Source organism: Loxodonta africana, chromosome 8 (genome assembly GCF_030014295.1).
Source record: "Loxodonta africana isolate mLoxAfr1 chromosome 8, mLoxAfr1.hap2, whole genome shotgun sequence".
Taxonomy (NCBI): domain Eukaryota; kingdom Metazoa; phylum Chordata; class Mammalia; order Proboscidea; family Elephantidae; genus Loxodonta; species Loxodonta africana.
The window spans coordinates 47288462-47312318 of record NC_087349.1 but is presented as its reverse complement, the minus strand read 5'-3'; the positions used below and the strand labels follow the sequence as shown (position 1 = coordinate 47312318).

The 23857-nt window shown below is 36.8% G+C and overlaps 1 protein-coding gene across 3 annotated transcripts in view; it reads right to left on the bottom strand.

The window, feature by feature from the left end:
- Positions 1-23857, bottom strand: part of PHTF2 (putative homeodomain transcription factor 2) — a 125068-nt gene that overhangs the window by 39657 nt on the left and 61554 nt on the right. For all 3 annotated transcript variants that reach the window (XM_003406995.3, XM_064289910.1, XM_064289911.1), the window contains exons 3-7: positions 20791-20847; positions 14019-14088; positions 13281-13439; positions 4203-4368; positions 3068-3232 (exon numbers count right to left, since the gene is read on the bottom strand). In XM_003406995.3, the coding sequence (XP_003407043.1) occupies positions 3068-3232; positions 4203-4368; positions 13281-13439; positions 14019-14088; positions 20791-20847 (617 nt within the window). The remainder of the gene's footprint in view (positions 1-3067; positions 3233-4202; positions 4369-13280; positions 13440-14018; positions 14089-20790; positions 20848-23857) is intronic.

Genomic DNA, 23857 nt, shown 5'->3' with positions numbered 1-23857 from the left:
ACGGTGGGGGCGGGGGGGTGGTGGGTGGGTAGTTAACAATGGTGGATAACTCTTGCTTTAGAACATGGTATGCAATTTCAAGTCTTGCTCTCACTTCCACAAGGAATGAAGTGGGAAAGGGAGGGGCTGAAAGACAGAATGAATAAAAACTCACATACAAGAAAATGACACAGGAGCCTGCATATGACATCACCGTTTTCTGGAGCTATGTATACATCCTGATCACATACTAACAGCCTTTTCAAAGACCTCTGGGCCCCTACGTTTCCCTGGGTGTCCTCTACAACACATGACATTTAAGAAAAATGTACCAAATTAGATACATTTATGGCACCTGTAATCTTTCCAGGATCAGTTGAACTCCAAAATTCAGTGAGTTATCTACCTGTAGCCTGTGAGGTACTTTTAAAGATCTGGGGTATACTGGCATTTAAATCCTTTTTATTTTTCTATCCTCGTCTATGGAAGACAGACAACAGAGCTTTAATCAGTTTATAGCTTAAATGACTGAACTATTTAAACTAACATACTACAGTGAGTAAAAGTCCAATTTTAATCCTTATATAAAAATGTTCTGGCGGGACTACATACTACTTTAAACTTGTATTATGCAGTGTACTCTATTCTGTGAAGAATATCAATTTACTGAATCTCTAACTTTCAGATTAGTACAAAAAACCTCAAACACTGAGGCTAAATGGGCTAGAAATTTTAAAGGTAGTTAATCAAGCATACGAGTTAACATGTAACCTGGTTTTATAATGGTATCTGCCTCCACGTCAACAAGTCAATTTATATAAGTTAATTTCTCTACTCAAAAACAGAGAATGATTTATGTTTGCTATATGTTTTCCAGCGATACTGTGATGGTTAAACAAATTTTAAAGAACATGAAAGAAAACTTAAGATAGTATTTATCTGAATTCTGAAATGGGTAATATTCCAAAGAAACATACAATCAAGATATAATCCTTCCTATGAGTCGGAATCGACTCGACGGCACCGGGCTTTTTTTTTTTTTTTTTACTTAACCTTTTCAGTAAAAACTGTAATTAGGCTATTTTAAGACAAATAATTCATTGAAATTAAAGTACTAAATCTTTAGGAAATACAATCGATTTTTATATCTTTTCAAATTGATTCTTTGGCTTTATTTTCTCAGGTTCATACAGTTCTTTCACAATAATTCCTAATTTTTTCAAATGAGAAATATTACAACTTGCACTAAAAAGAACAGTACTGTATATTATCTTGAAAATGAAATGCGCTTAGAGATGATAAATAGGATCTTCCCAACTTATAAATACAGGATTTAAAATAGTAGTTTTTCATCCTAATATCTAGAAAAACATCAAGACACCATACACAAAGCTTAGTTATTTGTGTGGTTATACATTTATTTACCCACCAGTTATGTTGATTCAGATACCTTAATGGAAATACCCAGCTTTTCAACTTATCACCAGAAACAACTCTGTTAAACACGTCTTACAAAGTGTCAGTTTAAGCCCTTCCTGACATACCAAAGCCTGAAAGAATATGATTTTATCAGGATTTCAGAACTCAGATTGAAAATTCTAAAATTAGCATTGTCCTTAAGATCTTTTTGAAGCTAACATTTAAAACAATCTCATTCATGTGCTGGTAAGCCAGCTCTAAAATGTGACAGTTGTGTGTCCTGTTAAAAACATTTAGATAAATAATTTTCAATATTACAAAGAATAAATCTAGAGTGTTAGCCACTATAATATCAATGACTGGTAGTCATGGTCATGCTGCAGCCAAAGAGAGGAAAATTAAAGTCTGGATCTCATCTGAGCAGAGAAACATGGTAGACTGCCAAAGGCACCCATCTACTAGTTGGATGGATTGTGAATACTATGTAATACAATATCAATTTGGGACAACGAACGCAACTAAATAATTGCCAGAAAGGAAAACATATCCACTATGCTATTTATAACTGCTTATCTGAAAGTCTCAAGAAATGTTTCAGAAACTTACTTTATTTTTTAACATACTAATGTTAGAAAGGACAGCAAATTTTAAAAAAGACAAAAGAAGGGACAGTAAGGACAGAATCAAACCCAACATAAAAAATATATATAAAACAAAACTTATACCTTTACTGGAGAAAGAAATTAAGTGGTTGGAATAGTCAGGGAATCTAATTAGTCAATGCCATGAAACTGCTAACTGTTAAATACTTAGAAATCTTTTCAAAATATTACAACCAATGAAAATATACCCAGGATATGACTGCATAATTATATAATGCATGATAAACTTTATCATTAGAGCACAATCACAAATTGATGAAAAAATGATATTAGTAAAAGAGTTAACAAAAGCGACAGAGAATAGTTATTTGCAGTATCCCTTTCCTTGATTTTTTAATTTAGCAACTTTTAACAGTTATGACCACAGCTTTTTAACTTTTTTTCAAATAAATTATGATATATAAACTATATATAAGCTAGTAACATAACCCTTAAGTGTTTTGAATTAAGTATTCAAAAAATCAACAAGATTGAGGTAGGTTTAATTTATTTTTTAAGTTTTCTGTAATTATATTTCTCTATCTGCGAAATCTTCATTGATGGTACAAACTATACAAAAAGCCCAATGTACAAAAGTAGAATTTCATATTACTATATATATTTTATTCTTTAAAATAACAATGCCTATATGCTTAATTCTGGATAACTGAGCAGGTACTTATAAGAAAAAACTTCTTACAACCCATATTACATACTAATAAAGCCAATTTTGACCTATAATGCCAATAAAAATAAATTAATCAATTAACAAATGAAATCTAGTACTCGAGAAATCATGAAAGAAACCAAAATCAAGAAATTGTAAGTACATATCCTTCTATGGTGTATGTTAATTCTCGTACAGATATATTTGTACATATCCCAAAGTAAACATGGTCTCTAACTTTTCCATTATCTATAGCACTATAATTTATCAAAACAAAATTCATAATGTCATCATATTTAAAGTCATGAATATTCATTAACTGAGACTGAAATGCCAAATAAAGCCTTGAATAAATACAAACCCTGATAAAAAGAAAGCAGCATGCCAGAGATCTCTGAAGACAGCGCCAACACTGTAAGAGGTGCTTGTACCGTGGCTCTGAACTGCTCCTTCCTGTGTGTTATCTGTAGTACTAGAACCATCTCCTTCCCTATGTACTTCCAAATGGGCTGCTTTTCTTAATTTCCTTTATCAGAAGAGATTAAGAGTGGAAGGTAGCTTTAAAATTTCAACAACCAATTTCTCCGTAGTGTATCCAAAATTTTGGTAAATATAAATACAGGAACTTTAACACATAATAAAATTCAGGTTTATTAGATAAAATTTACTCCAAATATTATGGTACATATTCAAGACCAATTTTTATAAACATTAAGATATTGTTGCTTGCTCATACTGACAGGTCAGTGGACATTAGGTTGCAAGGATTGCATTGGACAGATATTTACAAAAGCATTTCTTCCCTATTTGAATGCCACTTATCTGCAGATGAAGAAAGAAGAAAACTTAGATTAGAAAGAATTATAATCTAATTGATCAGCGGTGCTATTTTTTTTTTTTTTTTACTATTTATCTAACATAGGTATTATATTTTTATAAATGAGAAGGCTTATACGCTAAAATCTCAACACTTAAAAACTGCAAAAGTTGCAATCTCTTAGCAACAATACTCAAAATAATATTTAAAATGCTCCAAAAGACCCTTAAAAACAGAATTTTATTGTGCTGAGTGGCCAGTAAGACTTGCTATATTTAGTTAATCAAAAAGCAATATAAAACACCATCAAACAGCATGTAATAAATAAGGTTTAGCTAAAATTTCTTTTTGGCTGTTTTCCCCAAAACATCTTGGAAATTCAACATTTTTTCAGTAGTGGGAATTACTAGCAACTCCAGCTAACATATTCCCTACACTGATATTAGGTTACTAGAAACGAGCTTCAAGAAATAAATAAACAACAGGTATGTGATCTCAAAATGGTCTCAAAGCAAAGACAGAAACTAATTCATTTGGTAGCTGATTCTGGAGCTTAGTACTTTACTTTGAAAGTGCAACTTTACAAGATAACGTCTTATTCTATAGTAAAATAGACAAGAACAATCCTGGATTCAAACTACAGAGATTTACAAAAAGATCACTGTTAAACAGACAGTACCTTCTTCTTTTACCCCCTGTACTTAGAGGGGGTTTGGGCGTTCTTGTTGAAACAATTTGGCAATGCACAGTTCCCAGGAGCAGCATCAGCCATATTGGCCCAATCACTTCTGTCAGAGGTATGCTATGTGGGCTAGAAGCGGAACAGAATAATACTATTGCTGCAACTACAAAAAGGGAAAGAAAACAGGTTTAATTATACATGTGACAGTTCTTTAAAACTTTTAAAATTATTCTTATATTGAATCTTGCCAGATCATTTTTTCTAAATGAGTTTAAAATGTTACTATAGACAAACTCTTTCAGACTATTTTTATTGTTCCTACAGTATAACCATGCCACTCAGTAATAAATTTCTTCAACAAGATAATATCCAATATAATCTCTAAAGTACACACCCCAACACTGTAATCACAATTAGATGCATACGAATCTAAGGGCATTCTTGGTAAAATCACAGACTATCAAAAGAGCCACACTAACCTCAAGTACACTTATTTCTTTGTTTTACAAATAAGGAAGTGGTTAAGTGCTACAGCTGCTCCTGCTAACCAAAAGGTCCGCAGTTTGAATCCACCAGGTGCTCCTTGGAAACTCTATGGAGCAATTCTACTCTGTCCTCTAGGGTCACTATGAGTCGGAATCGACTCGACGGCAACAGGTTTTTAAATTTTTTTTTATTGCAAGTGTCATGGATTGAATTGTCTCCCCCAAAATGTGAGTATCAACTTGTTTAGGTCATGATTCCCAGTGTCCTGTGGTTGTCCTCCGTTTTGTGATTGTAATTTTATGTTAAAGAGGACTAGGTGCGATTATAACACCCTTTATCAGGTCACATCCCTGATCCGATGTAAAGGGAGCTTCCCTGGGGTGTAGCCTGCACCATCTTTTCTCTTTCAAGAGATAAAAGGAAAGGGAAGAGCCTGGCTACAACAGATGACTGCCCTGATAGAGAATACAACAGAGAACTCCTGAGGGAACACAACAGAGAACCCCTGAGGGAGCAGGAGAGCAGTGGGATGTAGACCTCCAATTCTCATAAAAAGACCAGACTTAATGGTCTGACTGAGACTAGAAGGACCCCGGAGGTCATGGTCCCCAGACCTTCTGTTGGCCCAAGACAGGAACCATTCCCAAAGCCAACTCTTCAGATAAGGATTGGGCTAGACTAAGGGACAGAAAATGATACTGGTGAAGGATGAGCTTCTTGGATCAAGTAGACGCAGGAGACTATGTGGGCAGCTCCTGTCTGGAGGCGAGATGATAGGGCAGAGCGGGTCAGAATGGACTGGCTGAATGGACATGAAAATAGAGAGTGGAGGGAAGGGGTGCTTTCTCATTAGGCGTAGAGCAACTAGGAATATATAAAGCAAAGTGTATATAAATTTTTGTATGAGAGACTGACTTGATTTGTAAACTTTGACTTAAAGCACAATAAAAATTAAAAAAAAAAAAAAAAGGAAAGGAAAGGGAAGAGAGCACAGAGTAGGAACTTCATACCACCAAGAAAGCAGCACCAAGAGCCAAGTCTGTCCTTTGGACCCGGGGTCTCTGCACCTGAGAAGCTCCTTAACCAGGTAAGATTGAGGACAAGGACCTCCCTCCAGAGCCGACAGAGAGAGAAAGTCTTCCCCTGAAGCCAATGCCCTGAATTTGGACTTTTAGCCTACTTTACTGTGAGGAAACAAATTTCTCTTTGTTAATGCCATCCACTTGTGGTATTTCTGTTACAGCAGCACTAGATGACTATGACAACAAGTGTAGGTCTCTGGGTGGTGCAAATACCTGATTGCTAACCAAAAGGTTGGTGGTTCAAACTCACCCAGTGGCACCCTGAAAGAAAGGCCTGGAGATCTACTTCCATAAGATTGTTGTTGTTGTTAGCACTGTAAGCTTACAGCTATTGAAAACCCTATGGAGCACGTACTACTCTGAAACACGTGAGGTCATCATGAGTCAGAAGTGACTCAATGGTAACTTTTTTTTTTGAATAAGTGTGGAGTCCTTGGGTGGTAAAAATGGTTAAACACACAAGGCTGGTAACTGGAAGTTCGAGTCCACCCAGAGGCACCTTGAAAGGCCTGGTGATCTACTTCCAAAAAACCAGCCACTGAAAATTTCACACAGCACAGTTTTACTCTGACACACATGGGGTCGCCATGAGTCGGAGTCAAGTCTGGGGTATTTGGGATCTGGTTATGATAAGTGTGTAAAAAGGCTATAAAGAACTTCTTATCAAAAGAAATCTATCTACTTAAAATTAAAAATGCAAATTTATTTAGGCATAGTCTCCAGGGAAACCACTAAGCACAGATCAACGCGTAAGATTACCACATGAAGAGAAAATCTTGTTTTTGCCTGCTCACCATCACTTAGACTCTCTGGACACTGTCTCCTTTATGTGTTAATCAAATGTTCTTAACTCTCCAATCTCAGGGATGCAGATGTAATCTAGGCTTGCTGTGGCCTTAATAACTCTGGGCATAATGGTTAATAAAAGAATGAATATGTGACCTAAGCAGGGCCAATCAGTCCTTTTCAGGGATTAAGATAGGTGTTCAAAGAAGGCCTTTCTCCTAGATCACCAACACTAAGGACTATAGAATACGAAATTGTTAGGGGCCACTGCAGTCATGACCCAGAAAGAGCCCATCTGGGAATCCAACCAGCACAAGGAAAGCAGAGTCAACCATATAAAAAGTGAAGACCTCATCTGAACCTCTAGCTCCAGTGATGCATCCAAGGCCTAAGAATACCTAATTCTGTTTTGGAACATTTGGATAATTTGAATAATACATGATTACTGTCCATTTTGTTAGGTGCGATAATTGTAATATACTTATGCAACGTGCATATTTTGAAGAGATGCATACTGATATATTCAAGGGTTAAATGTCATGATGTATATAATTTACTTTAACAAAACAGAAGATTAAGCAAATATGCCAAAATATTAATAACTGCTAATCCAAACAGACAGGTAGATGGGGGTTTAGGGTAACTTTTTTTTTTTTTTATATAATTTGTCATCTAAACCAGGGCAACTATTGAGAATGAAAATGGAGCTATTAATAAAAGCCCTAGGACAACACAAGTAAACTTGGACAGTCTCAGGGCAAACTGAGACATACAGTCACCCCAGTTTTTGTACTATTCTATCCAGTTTCCTGTATTTTTTAAACCTTTCTGCCAAAGCTAGTTTGCATTTGGTTTCTACCACCTGCAACTTAAAAGAGCATTGGTTTAACACACCGAAACTTAAGATACTACTTAACCGCCTAATATGCTTAGAGTATTGTGAAAACAAATCCCAGTTTTATATTTTTCTGAGAAATAATATTCCTTAAAAAGAAAAAAGACTTAACTTTTTCAAAAACATCAATCATCTTTATGAATTACCCTGGAATTTGGCACAAACTTTATAATGCTTTCATAACCGAGTCTGGAATTTTGAAAAGTACAGCTATTGTTTTTAACATGAACTCCAATGTGGCCTTTATCAAGTTTCTTAATTGTTTTGAGCCTTGGTTTATTATTCTGTACAATAAAACATTATACAGGTACTTTAGTGTTTATATGAGGTAATACAAGTAAAATGCTTTGAAAAGCTCCTTACACAATGTGTACTTAACATTGGTGAGTGATAACATTAATTTTTTTAAAAAGGGCGGGGGGGGGCAAATGCTACAGAAAAAGCTCAGAGTTTCAGACACAAAGGGGAGCATCTTTTAGAACTTCAGGTTCTGTATTGATTATTTGTTATTTATCTGTTCTCTCTAGGCCCTACAAAACTCTTTTCTGTAATGCTAGGGCTGGGCGTCTACATGCTATATTTTCTATATCTTAATGGGAAGTTGTTAAATTCTGCCAAGAGGAGGCATTAGAAAAAGGACAGGGGAAGCCACTTTATTCCTCTCTCTCTCTCTCTTTCCTTCCCCCTTCTGGCTGTGTCTCTCCTACTGGTCATGCCTCTTCCATGGTCTCAGCTCCTAAGGAGCTCCTCCTCCATGGCTCTGGTATCACCTCTTCCCTTTTGTTCTCACTTCTAGTGCAGGTTTAGAAGATGTAAAGAAAAAACATTCACTTCTCTTACATAACGTTGTTACACTTTTTGATCATTTAATGAAGTTTTATAAACTAAACAGTACTGCTAGAGAGTTCTTCTAGAGATTACAGACACAGCTCAACTAAGACAGGATGTTATTTATAGGGCACATGTGGCTCCAGGGCAGGACCTCACATACAGGCCAAGCAGAACTCTTTGAATTATGGTGTTGGAGGAAAATATTGAATACACCATGGACGGCCAGAAGAATAAACAGGTCTGTTTTGGAAGAAATAAGGCCAGAGTGCTCCTTGGAAGCAAGGATGGCAAGACTTCGTCTCACATACTTTAGGCATGTTACCAGGAGGGATCAATCCCTGGTGAAGAACATAATGCTTGGTAAAGTATCGGGGCAACCATTAGGAATATAAAATATCTAAAATTCAATTTTTAGGTCTATTAATCTTTAAGATTTAGTGGCAGGTGTTAGGCACTGAGGATAAAAAGACAAATGAGATACAATCCCTGTCCCCCAATCCTCTCTGGTTTAGAGGAAAAGAGGTACACATACAGACACACACACAAAACTATTAAAATGCTCTATATAAAGTGTTATGTAATACATATGTCTTAGTCATCTACTGCTGTTATAACAGAAATACCACAAGTGGATGCCTGTAACAAAGAGAAGTTAATTTTCTCACAGGAAAGTAGGCTAAAAGTCCAAACTCAGGGTGTCAGCTCTAGGGGAAAGCTTTCTCTCTCTGTCAGCTCTGGAAGAAGGTCTTTCTTGTCAACCTTCCTCTGCCCTAGGAGCTTCTCTGCCCAGGATCCCTGGGTCTAAAGGACACATTCTGCTGCCGGTGCTTCCTTCTTGGTGGTATGAGGTTCCCCTGTCTCTCCGCTTGCTTCTATCTTTTATATCTCAAGAGATTACCTCAAAACAATCTAATCCTGTAGATTGAGTCCTCCCTCACTAACACAACTGTGGCCCATCTTCCCTCATTAACATCACAGAGGCAGGATTTACAACATATAGGAAAATCACACAGTACTGGGAATCACGGTCCAGCCCAAATGATACACACATTTTTGGGGGCACATAATTCAATCCATGACAACATACAAGAAAAACATATAACTAAAGTGGGGGTTATGAAAGGATTCTCAAGGAAGGTGATGTCTAAGTTTGAAAAAACAAGCAGGAGCTGACCAGGTAAGTAAGAGGGAAAAGTGTTACCCAGGCAAAGGAAATTGCATGTGGAAAGGCATATAGGCAAAAAAGCAAAGAATGTTTAAAAAACAGCAAGGAGCTTGTTTAGCCTGGCTAAAGTGCAGGAAAGAGGGAGAGGGCTTATCTCACGATTGAAAAAAGTTGGCTTTTGATCTCGAAGGCAATGATAACTAGTGAAGAAATTCAGGCCTTAAGGGATTGGTTTGGATTTGTAATGTAAAAGGTAAATGGACAGAAGGTAGAAGAAGATATAAGGACTCTTAGCAGTAATCTGGGCAAACACATGATATAAGCAAGAAGTGATATAGATGCGAAGATCCAATTGTGGTATTTAAAAAGCATGCAAGCAAAAAAAAAAAAAAAAAACCCTATTCATTGTTATATAAGAGCAAATGTGACTATATTTGATTCCTTCTACCTTTCGGGAGATGAGAGTGGGATAGAGAATGAGGACATAACTCATAACACTGCACTCTATTTTTATATGCAAGGAGATGGAGTCACAGGGGTTTCTAAAGGCACAGAGCAGACTTGCCTAGTGTAATATCATATATGTCACTGGCTGTGTGATTTTGAGCAGGTTAACTTGCTTCTTAGTAGGAGAATGTTCAGGGCTCATCATAAGTGCCTTATGATGTTCAACTTTGGTTTTAAACTGAACAATATCTCATTTTCATGCCTGATCTAACTCGTGTTCCCTATTTAACTTAGGCAAGCCACTAAGCGAATTTCAGACACAACAAAATTGTACAATGTCAGTAAAAATTTAGTTACATTGGGAACATGTTTGCCTCCAAATACCATTATGTTGTTAGGTGCTGTCGAGTAGGTTTGGACTCACAGCAACCCTAGGTACAACAGAACAAAACACAGTGTGGTCCTGCACCATCCTCACAGTCCTTGCTATGCTTGAACCCGCTGTTGCAGCCACCGCATCAATCTACCTTGTTGAGAGTCTTCCTCTTTTTCGCTGACCCTCTACTTGACCAAGCATTATGTCCTTCACCAGGGATTGGTCCCTCCTGATAACATGTCCAAAGTATGTGAGACAAAGTGTTGCCATCCTCACTTCCAAGGAGCACTCTGGCTGTATTTTTTCCAAACAGACTTGTTCATTCTTCTGGCAGTCCATAGTATATTCAATATTCTTCAACAATATCACAATTCAAAGGCATCAATTCTTCTTCAGTCTTCCTTATTCACTGTCCACCTTTCGCATGCATACAAGGCAACTGAAAATCTCATGGCTTGGGTCAGGCACAGCTTAGTCCTCAAAGTGACGTCTTTGCTTTTTAACTTTAATGAGGTTTTTTGCAGCAGATTTGTCAAGTGTAATACATCATTTCATTTCTAGACTGCTGTTTCCATGGGCACTGACTGTGCATCCAAGTAAAATGAAATCCTTGACGACTTCAATATCTTCTTCGTTTATCATGATGTTGCTTATTGGTGCAGTTGTGAGGATTTTTGTTTTCTTTATGTTGAGGTATAATCCCTGTTGAAGGCTGTAGTCTCTGATCTTCATCAGTAAGTGCTCCAAGTCCTCTTTGCTTTCAGCAGGCAAGGTTGTGTCATCTGCATATTGCAGGTTGTTAATGAGTCCTCCTCCAATCCTGACGCTGAATTCTTCATATAGCCCAGATTCTCAGATTATTTGCACAGCATACAGACTGAATAAGTATGGTGAAAGGACACAACCCTGGAGCACACCTTTCCTGATTTTAAACCACACAGTGTCCTCTTGTTCTGTTCAAATGGCTGCTTATTGGTCTACGTACAGGTTCCTCATGAGCACAATTAAGCGTTCAAGAAGTTCCATTCTTTGCAATATTATCCATAATTTGTTACGACCCACACAGTCAAATGCCTTTGCAGAGTTCCAGATGCTGCAATGTTCTGCTGCTATTCACAAGGTTTTCACTGGTCAAATTTTTTAGCAGTAGATTGTCAGGCCCTTCTTCCAAGTCTTTCTTAGTCTAAAAGCTCTGCTGAAACCTGTCCACCATCAGTAACCCCGCTGATATTTGAAATACCAGTGGCATAGCTTCCAGCATCATAGCAACACACAAGCCACCACAGTATGACAGACTGACAGACGAATGGTGGCTCCAAATATTAGGAAGCAACATTATTAGAAATGCACAATCTACAGTGGTGTACAATCAGTGGTACTGACTATTACGCTAGCAAGCAAAGGAAATTGCATGTGGAAAGGCATATAGGCATTTAGGTAAGCTAGAAAGCATTTGAGCATAAATATACTTGCGATTAAGTGCTCTTAAACCCCTTTGAGAAAAAAACAAACACGAGAAAATAACTCAATAAAAGTTAAGGTAACTATGCCTAAAAAACATTTGATTAAAAAAAAAAATTGAGGAACTGTCATGTAATAGCATTAACTAACAACAATAGAGGTCATCTTCTTAAAAAACAATTAGAAAACACGTATGAAGACCCTTGGAAATGTTGTAACATTTAATTTCAGGCATCTAGGAATCGTCATAAGAAAATTATTCCAAAATAATGATACATGAACATGTATCATTTATTTAATCAGAAAAATACAAAAAATAAAACCCACTCTCTGTTAACAACAATCACAAAACCCTCAGAGTCCACTCCCTTTTACGTATGTAAGATATACCTTGGCTTACAAGAAACAACTTTGCCTAAATAAGAGTTTGTAGTTTTTATTATATTTATCATTTACTTCAGAGATATTACCTTTTACTTAGAGCTCTACTGATAAGCATATTTAAATAATCATTTGGGACTGCAATATTAAAAGAAAAAAGGTAACACATTAAAATGACTGGAAGAGTATTGATCAAATTAAAATAGTCGCTTTGTTAGAGTAATGTAATGTGAGTTGTTTCCTCTTTAGTCTCCACACGCTCTATAGTGTTATATACTGCTGTTATGACTGTGCATTAGAATGGTGCTGTGTTCAGAGGCAGCATAACAGAGTTGTTAAGTGTGTCGCTCTAGTGTCAGACTGCTGAGACCTGAATCTGGGCTCTACCACACCTCATGGCTGTTTTGACTTTGGCCCGCAGCTCCTTCTGATCCCATATCTGTAAGCTAGATATAATAATAGTTCTTATACTTCACTGCAGAGGAGCCCTGGTGGCTGCATGGTTAAATGCTTGGCTGCTAACTGAAAGGTCAGCAGTTTGAACCCACCAGCCACTCTGTGGAAGAAAAGACCTGGTGATCTGCTCCCATAAAGATTATGGCCTAGGAAACTCCATGGGCAATTCTATCCAATAGGGTTGCTACAAGTCGGAATCAATTTGTTGGCATACAACAACACACTTCATTACATTGTTTTGAGAATTAAATGGGAATCTGTGAAAGCTTTTAGAACTGTATAGTATATAGAATTTCAGTTTGGAATGAGGACAATCTCAGACTGCAGAGATGTGAAGTACAGAAAAAACAAACCATGTCAGAGCCAGGGAAAATGAACTTGCACAGGTTCCGTAAAAGAAGACTGGTGTATGTATGTGTGTGGAGTGCATTTTGAAGGGCCTTTCCTTCTATTATTTATTTTTAATCCTCTCAATTTCTATTTTTCTTTAGCTATCCATAAATTCAAATTTTCATAAAATTATGTTAGAAAACAACTGCTTTGTCTTCTTAAACATTTATAACACCATTTTTATGTCTTATTAAACCTAATATCACTGTAAATGTATTACATCATATTCAGTGCTCATATATGTTTAAAAAACTTCCTTAGTAAAAATATAACATCCTGAGAGTTAAAAGCAAAATGCATTTCCATTACTTAATTATACCTTGGAGAAGATAAAGTACAAGAAGCCAGAAAAAGATGACCTTTGACGTTACTTGTAACCACCATCGGAAGAAAAAGGGAAAAAATACAACTCGAACGATTCCCTTTCTAGTCAAAGAAGTCCAAGGACTTTCGGGTTTTGCCTTAGCAAATGCAGACCCTGAAAAAAGGAAAGTAAAATGACAAAGTACTTTTATTATTACATAATTTTCTTTAGGGAAAAAAAAATTCAATGTTTGAAGAACAGCACCACACATGTAATTTTACTTCGTACTATACTATGAGTGAGAAATGTTCAATATTGGGTAGTATACAGTCTCAAAAACATTTTTCATGTTATCATATCAACTCGGGTACTTTGAAAAAAATATTTTAATTGAAATAACAGTAGAATTTCTCCCATATATCTTATTATGTCAAGGTTCAAATGTTAGTTCCAGTTAGGAATTACAAATGACTTTAATTTTTATAACCAAGACCTATAGTTTGCTAAGCAAACACAAGTTTTCATTCTTTTATACTTATTATTTCTTAGAATAATCTTTAGTGGGAAGAAAAATCAGTCAATGGTATTAAAATACTTCCATTTTCTCTTTTTTAACCCATGTGCATTTTAATACTATTCCTGCCTTCTTTTAAGTTTTTAATTTTACGAACATATATATCTAACCCATTTTGAATTCTGTTTCTTTAAGGTCAGTTTCTAGCTGCATTAAGCATTCATTTACCCAAGACTCACCTCTTACAAGATCAACATCTATGAGGTCTGGTTTCACATGTGCTGTTTTCTTTGGTTTATTCCTTAATCCCTATATTAAAAGTAGTATTAAAGTTCAACATACGTATTTTAAATCCAAAATAGCAGAAAAGAATCAACTTATAAAGATTTCAATTAGAAATAAAACCTTTAAGTAATACACTGGACAAATAAGTAACATGTTATATATGATAAATGAAACAAATTACTATCATAATAAATTCTATTACTTTCTAAAAGGATAAATTTAGAGATGTGTGCAACATGAGAGGCCTGCTTATTACTAAGAATAGAATTTCAATACAAAGTCTATACTACTAAGCAAATTTGAGTGTACAGCCTGAGGCATCCAGGAGACTGTGCTGGCCCCACCAGATGGGCACAGGAGAGCAGTTGAGGCTGGCTGGGAGAGCAGTGGGCCCAAAGGGCCCTCAAGGTGTGATGAGAAAGCATTGCTGCAGAAAGCAGTGGATCACAGAGCTGAAGGCAAGAGAGGGGTGAAGATTTCTCAGCAGATGCTGGCATGTAGGGGTGGTATCGGCTGAGACCCAGAGAGGATGATGCACATCCCAGGGTGCCACTACATTCACATGCCAACCATCACCTGACAACTGTCCCTAACCACAATGCTACCTAAGCACCTCAGAACTTAGATGCCATGCCCAGGAGGTGGAGAAGGCGGAACTATGAACTAAATTAGTTTATAAAGTTAAAATTATTGGACACTGATTAAGTTTCTGCTATCGGTATACAGAGTAGAACTGGGAGTGGAGACCAAAATTATTGAAAAAATTATAGAAAAATAAGTTACATTTTATGACTTAAAAACCGTGGGGGTAATACAGAATGAGGATGTTAGAATTGAAAGAGCTTAGGCTAAGCTTCTCAGGAGCCAAGTGCTGAAAGGTGACAAAGGTGTTTAAATGATTTGTTCATTGTTTATTCAATTAACCAAGCAGCTGTGCAATCTTTCCTCTTGTCCTAATCCAAATAACAATGTCCCCTAAAGTAAAAACTTGATTAAGTACTGTTTACATCTAAAACAAAGAGGACAGCATACAAACTCAGAACAAACTGAGATGTCTAACTAAAAATGTACCTTAAAATCAAGATGCGATAACCTCTTTGAAAAGCCTGACAACTTGAAGTTGCAAACCACCCAGAGATATAAAAGCAAATGCAAAGGAGAAAGAATGAGTCAAGGGTAAAGATATGGCCATGGTAATTTTATATCTCTCTACGTTTTCCCCATTTTAATGTTACTACAGAGCAGCTGATGGACTATAAATTCATTTCTAAGATTTTGCGAGTTGGAAAGGTGAGTCTAACTACATACTTTTAACAGAATTTCATTAGTACAACTCTAAATTTCAGATGAACTTTCTTACAATGAGACTTTACCTTTATTACTGTCAGTAAATTTAAAACCAGTAACATATTTAATTTTCTCTTTTATACATTCTTTTTATAACAATTTGAAAATAACCTTATTGCCAATGTTTTATGACAAACTGGAAGCCTGATTTACTGCTGTATACCTAAAATTTTTATCAAGATTTTTTAAGTACGAGAAACAGCACATTGCCTTAATTTATACAACTATGGTATTTCTCAACATGCTCATTTTACTTGACCTCGTGTATATGTGGTTCATTTTCCTATTTTATATTTTATTAAAACATACTTGAGCTATATTATAGAAGCACATTTTAACTGCCAGTCTTGATAAAACTTCCCTCCAAGCTAGTCTATCAGAAAATGTAAAGGGTTTTAAAAAAGAAAAACAAATATTTCACTGACAAAATTTCTAATCTTAATGATGTCATTCAAAAAACAGAAGATAATGGGTAAAGTACATGAACAGACACTTCACCAAAGAGGGTATTCAAGTGGTCAACCAACAAATGAAAAGAAGCTCATCATTAGCCATTAGAGAGATGCAAATCAAAATTACACTTAGGGGGAATGTAAAATGGTACATCTGTTGTAGAAAACGGTATGGTGATTCCTCAAATAATTAAAAATAGAATTCCCATATGACCCAGCAATTCCACTCCTAGGTATACACCCTAGGGATATAAAAGTAGCTACACGATCAGACATATGTAAACCTATGTTCACTGCAGCAGTATTCACAATAGCAAAAAGGTGAAAACAACCTAGTGCTCATCAACAGATGAATGGGTAAACAAAATGTGGTACATACATACAATGGAATACTAATTAAACCAAAAAACCAAACCCACTGCCATCAAGTCTGTTCTGACGTACAACGACCCTGTAGGACAGAGTAGAACTGCCCCACAAGGTTTCCAAGGCTATAATCTCTATGGAAGCAGACTGCCACATCTTTCGCCAGCAGAGTGGCTGGTGGGTTCGAACTACTGGCCTTTTGGTGAGCAGCCAAGCGCTTAACCACTGCACCACCAGGGCCTCTTAATGGAATACTACTCAGCCATAAGAAGAAATGAAATCCTGATACATGTTACAACATGGATGAACCTAGAAGACATTATGCTAAGTGAAATAAGTCAATTACAAAAGGACAAATATTGTGTGAACTCACTTATATGAAATGACAAAAGGAAATAAATAAATAGAGATCAATGATTATTAATGGTTTCCAGGGATGGAAGGAGGGAGGGATAGAGGGAATCTATCTCTGGGAAGTAGTGAGTTTTTATCTGTGGTGATGGGAAAATTAACATCAATTAAGGGCAATAGTTACACACCTTGATTAACGTAACTGGTACTACTTTTAAAAAGTACACCAAAAAAAAAAAAAAAGGGTAAAATGGTAAAAGTTGCATTATATATAATTTTACAGTAACAATAACAAAAAGAGTGCAGCTGTTGATACTACTTCCCCAAAATCAAACCCACTGTCCTTGAGTTGATGCTGACTCACAGTGACTCTATAGGACACAGTAACTGTCCCATAGGGTTTCAAGGCTATAAATCTTTGTGGAAGCAAACTGCCACATTTTTGCGGAGCGGCTGGTGGGTTCGAACCACCGACCTTTAACCACTGCGCCAGCAAGGCTCCTGATACTACTTACGTACGACCAAGCACTTCATGGAATTAGATTTATTAGTTTGATGGCGTAAGGTCATGGTTTCATGGGGCAATTGAGTCAACTGGCCTAATATTGTTTTTAGAGTTTAGGTTCTGCCTCCTAGTTCAATGAAGAGTGCCTAGATTCTGAAACGCTTGCCAGCAGCCATCCAAGATACAACAACTGGTCTGTATTTGCCTGGAGCAGCAAAGCAAGAAGACTCAGGAACTCGAGAAGGAACTGGTCTGCAGATCTAATTGCCTCCATGAATTACTGCCTCCTTTGCCATGAGACAAGAAGAAATGGGAGGTTTCTGGCTACCATTACTGAACATTTTGATCAAGGACTCAACAGATGGATTCTGATTAAAAAGGGAAAAAATGTGGAACAGAATTTCAAATTCCTATGGAAGCCAGACTTACTAGGCCCATTGAGACTGAAGAACCACCAAACCTACTGTCCTGAGATAATCTTTAAACTCTAAACCGAAACTATCCCCTGAACTCATCTTTAAACCAAACAACAGTTTAGCTCAATTAGTAAAAAATGCTTGCCTTGAGTAGTACACTCTTTTGAAGAATTATATATATGAGATCAAATTGACAATAGTAAGTCTAAAGCAGAGATAAGAAGATTATGGGGCAGTGAGTCTCAGTTAATGGTGGTGAAATAATTTGGGTAGAGATAGCAAGAATGATGACACAACATGAAGAATGTAACCATATAGAAATTGTTGAATGGGTGTATGTTTTGCTGTGTATATATTTTCACCAAAAATAAAATAAATATAAAAAAGAAAGATATTAGCACCAAGATGTGAGCATTCATAAATCCTATTTTAATTAAGTAGATATTTTAAGTTGGAAAAATTTAAACTGGTTTGTGGTAAAATACATTCACACAAAAATAGCATAACTTTCAACACTAACTATAACCATGGACCTTCAAAAAGTTTCCATAAAAAAAAAAAAATGAGATTAAAAAAACAACAAAACTACTGAATTGTGCATAGAATTAGAAAGCAGAAACAATCAAGCACTGTACCAAAACCAAAGCAAACCCACTGCCTTCAAGTTGATTCTAACTCAAAGCGATCCCATACGACAGAGTAGAACTGCCCCATAGAGTTTCCAAGGAGTGGCTGGTGGATTTGAACTGCTGACTTTTTTTTGGTTAGCAGCCAAGCTCTTAACCACTGCGCCACCAGGGCTCCACATATTTGGGACAGTGTCATCTAAATAATAGGTACGGTATTTCTGCCTTAAATAAATATCAACAGTAATACATCATAGTTATATACTTCTTTGCCTTGCTAAGAATAAATACAAAGTTATTTCCCCCTCTAAATAATTCAACTACACTAGAATATCTAGCAAGAATGGTATGTGCTTTCAAGCTTGCCAACAAATTGACCCTGTTTATTCAAAATAATAGAGTTTTAATACAGTTTTCAATTTACTCAATTACTATTACAAAGTATTATCTTTAAAGGGAGATATATTTTAGAAGTCACAGGTCCTAGCCTTCCCTAAGTTCATCCTGTCAACATCACCAAGTAGCAACTACCTAATATAATCCTTCCTTACCCTAGGCTATATTAGGATTAATACAGTTCTTTTAACAAAAAGGTAGTTATATAACTAACGTAATTTGTGATGAGTAGCTTCCAAAGACTAAAAATTTATTTATGTATATAGTTTTTGAGGTTTTAAGTTTCAAAAAACATCCTATGTGCCAACTGGCAACATAACCTGTCAAGGTACTTAATGCTCCCTGTTGAACAAGTGAAGGACTTTCTAACTGTCAAAGAGAATAAAAGGTTTTAAGTCATCTCACTAGATGCTGCCTCTTCTGGCCTTTATTTGCTTGACTATTCTGACCCTCCTTGATACTCTCTCCAGGCTGTTTTTCTCATGGATCTCTTCTGATTTTTCTTTCCTCCTTCAAGTGCATCTCTTTCTTTGGCCTCCTGTTAAATGTTGGTGTTGCCCAATGTTCTGTTCCCAGGCTTTTTCTCTCATCATTTAATGTACACCCACTCACTGTTATGGCTATTTCTATATAATATATATAACACACACAGACACACATTTTATATATTGAGGACTCCCAAATCTCTCTCCTGAACAGCAAATCTGTTATTTCCACCTGCTTACTAGAAATTTCCACCTGGATATTTTTAAAACACAATTCTAAATCTGTTCCTCTTCTAGTATTTCCCATCACAGAGTGCTTGTGGAACTGGGTGAATCTGTTAAAATATAAATCTGATCAGGTTATATTTTCTGCTTAAAACTCTTCAATTTCTCCCCCAATATTTTCCAGATTACATCTAAACTCTTGGGTAAGGCATTCAAGCCATGATCTGACTTCCATCTACCTTTCTAATTTTACTCTTAACCACCCTAATCTCCTTATCCCACCCAATCTATTACCAAATCAAATTCCTTGAGGGTTCCTAAAACAGTCATGCTCCTTCCTTCATTTACGTATTTTTAAATGCTCTTAACATTCTGTCTGGAATGTCTTCCCCATTCTTGTCCCCAAATTGTCTGTTAAACTCAGCTCATGAGTCACTTCCTCTGTGAAGACTTCCCTAACCTCTCCAGAGCTGCATCCCCTTGCATATCTTATAGAGACTTGCACATGCCTCTTATTGAATTTATCTCATTTGTAATTATGTATTTCACTTAGAAAACTATAATCTATTTCACTCTTCTGTCCCCATGACTCAATCTTATATTTAACACATGGTAAGTGCTTACCACAACTTTGTTAAGTGCATTAATCCTTCGTAAAAACAATTCAAAGATTAAAATTCACAAATGAAAAAAGAATCTTGTTCTTTATTATAGCTAAGTTGTCTAAATGCTGACAGATTTTGGTACATTTTTAAATACCTAGAGATAATAGTTTTCAGTCTAAACCTTTGTGTATGAAACAGAAAATGTCAAGCAACTAAATTAACATTCTCTGGGCCTAGGTTATATTTAGCTCGTGCAGGAACACACTGATTAGTAGTATCTATGCAAATGAAAAATATAAATAATTGCTAAGAAACAGAACAAACTTAGTCAGAAAATAGTTTTCATGCTAGCAAGGTAGCCTATGAGAATGTCTTAACAGCATAAGACAGGTGATTACATGTTCAAGAAGAAACTGCCTTCTACAAAAACACACTGTAATTAATCTTTACCTCCCTGAACTCTTTAAAAAAGAACTGACCAACTTTTCAGCGACTCTTTTTGCGTCCAAGTCATTCTGTTAGTATCACCAAAAAGCAGATCTCAATTAAGCAGAGTAGCATTTGCAGAGTCACTCAGGTGGGAAAAATCCTGAAACACTTACCAGTTTAATAAACTGTACAGAGCAATGACAGCATCAAAAGGGAGGAAAAGCAAACTAGAAGTATAAGGTGACAAGTGAAAGGGGAAAAAAGCTGACAAAAAAATAATCATTAGAAATAAAATTTAAAAAAAATTGAAAGATGCTAGAAGGCAAAAAAAAAAAAAAGATCAGAGGTAAAGACACATGACTACACTATCACAAAGAAGTTTACCTCTTTATTTAAAAGTCTGGATAAAATGAATAATATTAATTAATACCTTAAAATTACATGAAAAAATATTAAATAAAAATGTGATTAATAATATATACAACTATGCTTCACAATATATAAAATGAAATAAATTTGTTACCTTGATTTCTCTTTGTTCAACAGATTTTTCCCATATTTGTTGATCATATGCTCCAATCTATGGAAAACAAAGATAAAGCTACATTAAATGACCACTGTTGGTACTCAACAAATTCGAACGACTTGGCATTAATTTAGCACAGATTAGATTCAGCTCTGTCATACTTCTGTGATAAATACTGTATTGCAGTAGTTCTCAAAGTATGGTAGCCATCAGCATCATCTTGGGACACGTCGGAAATGCAAATTCTCAGGCCTAGTCCCATAGCTAGTGAAACAGAGATCTAGGTGTTAGGCAAAATAATCTGTGTTTTAAAAATCCCTCCAGGTGATTCTGATGCATTATTAAAGCTTGAAATCCACTGTCTTAGGTAATCCTTTGTTTTAAATAACACAATTGCTACAGCTCTGGCACATTTAACAAAAAGCTCCCAAGTGATAAATTCTTTATGGAGTTATTTTTAAAGAAAAACACGATTTTCTACAGTAAAAATTAACAAACATGCAGATCACAATTACCACTTAAATTAAGTTTTAAGTTGGTAAAGCAACTACAGACACAAGAAAAGCAACAAGAAGTAAAATTCCTTATGGCTTCTATGCCTACTACTCTTAGGCATTGGGAAGTTTTCTGAACTATACCTTGACCTAGGCAGGTTGAACAAGCCATTCTTTACTGTTCATCCCCAAGTTCTCTGCTGTTAGCTTCTAGTGTCGTCAGTTTCCGCTTTATTTTCAATATCCAATAGCACACTGAAATGGGTCAATGGCCTATAGTTACGATGGGAGATTTTCATTATTGTTTAATTGAAAATTCAAATTTTTAGGAATATAAAAATATTTCAGATAATTACAATTAAAAGACTAGAGACAGACAGAGATAGGTAGGGATATTATAAAGAAACTCAGGAAAGACTATTTTCTGACTCACAATATCATTCCACCCGAAAGTCCTTCTTATCTACAAATTATTTTTTAATCTTGTTTCAAAAAACAAAAAAACTGAGAAAATCAGGCTCTCCTTAGAATGATTTAAAGATAGACATGAAGAAGGTAGGCTAAAAGAATTTATTTAATGATTCCTTAAGAGCCCTTCATTTCTATTTATTTTGTACATTATCTTATTCATACTAATTCCTTTGGTCCTGCAAATCCTCTTCTCTTTTGTACAGCTCTTTTATTTTTAAAAATCATCTTATAATACTCCCTGAAAATTAAAATCTTCTAACACTTAGACCAAGCCACATGGACCAAACAACTCACTTACATGTATCTAAAACTGCCATTAGTCTCTATAAAGCAAGGTTACGAAGTTCTAGGTAAGCAACAAACTGTTAGGTTAGTCCTAAAGGTAGAGCTGCCTTAAAGTAACTAGTTGTCCCTTGCCCTCTTAAATTCTGAATTCAATTGAATAATCACCTTCCTTAAAAATGAGAAAAAGTAGACTTCCAGTCAACGTGACGCCATAGACAGGGGCACCAAGCCACCCCTCCACAACAAAGACCCCAAAACTAAGGAAAACAGAGACAAACGTCATTCTTGGAATCTGAAGTCTCAAATGAAGAGAAAAAAAGAACTCAGCCAACCATCGAATGGAATAAGAAACTGATGGGACAGAGAGGGAGGAAAGATACATGCGGAGGGCCCTATCAGCTAACTCAGCACGGATTTGCAATCTTGGACTCCTGTCGGGGATCAGTAGACAGGGAGCATGGGAAAGCAGCTTTGCAGAACTCCCAGCAGGAGACAGAGCACGTGGTAACTAGCAATACATGCTTTCCCACCCCCTTCTCTCTCCGCTATGCTACCTCTGAGCTTCCTGGCTGGCTGCAGTGGCTTGGATGGCCAGGAGGTGCAGTGTCTGTGCTGCTTGGATTCATTCACCCCACCCACACTGGAGATCGGTGGACAGGGAGTATGAGAAAGCAGTTTCACAAAGTTCTCACCAGGAGACAGAGCACCGGTGATATACTCTTTCCTAACTCTTACCTATCCCCCGCTCCCCACCCTGCCTTTGGCCTCCTCTGCTTCCCACCAACTGCTGTGTCTTGGCCAGGAGGCATCTGGTTTGGCCTTAGGCTGCTTGGATTTACCCTGCCCACACTGGCTGGGCCCCCGAGCTGGTGTTGGTTCTTTTCATCTCTACTGGTTTCTTCTGTGTCTCCTACCACGCCCCACTCCTTTCTCCGGAAAGCCTGGCTCTATGTGCCATCTTTGCTTCTTCTTAAAATATTAAAAGGCTGTGAAGTCATCCTCAACTGGGGAACCACTCCCCTGGCCTGCAACACCATGCTGGTAGGATCCCTGGGGCTTTTGATCTTTCCTTGTTTTGCTTTGTTTGTTTTCTTCTTCTTTTCTCACCTTGGGAGCCCTTTCTAGCGGGCTGCACAGCATGGCTTAGGAGCCACTCCCCCAATCTGCACAGCCTTGTAGATGAGATCCCTGGGGGCATTTCTTTTTTCTTTTTCCCTTTCTTCATTTCTCTGTTTTCATCTCTCTACAAGTATCTTCTTCTCCTGTCTCCTGAATACCTGATGCTGCGTAATATGCTATACTGTGTGGTCTGGGAGCCACTTACCTGGTCTTAGAAGCCCCACCAGTGGGACGCCGGGATTCCTGGGGGCTTTTCTTTTCTCTGCCAAATTTTTATCTAGTTATTTTTTTCTTTCTTATTCTTCCTTTTTGCTTTTCTCCATTTCTCAGTTTCTCATCTCTCCACTCCAATGGCAAGGTTTTTTTTCTTTGTTTGCTTGGTTTTTTTTGGCCCCTGTTTTTCTCTCCTCTTTTTCATTCCCTATTAGCTCCACACATCACAACCGTCTCCCTCTTTCATGCCTACCTGCACCATGCACTGAACATCATACCCCCCAGCAGCACAGGCACAGCCTACTGGAACCTGCCTAGCACTGATTCCTGGCCCGTCCTATTGGCCCTAGTAAATGCCACAAACAACCCATCCCAGCCACTCCCCTTCAGCTGGACCTGCCCTGCTGCACCATAGCTGACCCACTGGCCCTGCCCATGGGACAAGGAGGTGAAAAGTATCGTGACTATGGATGAGCAAACAA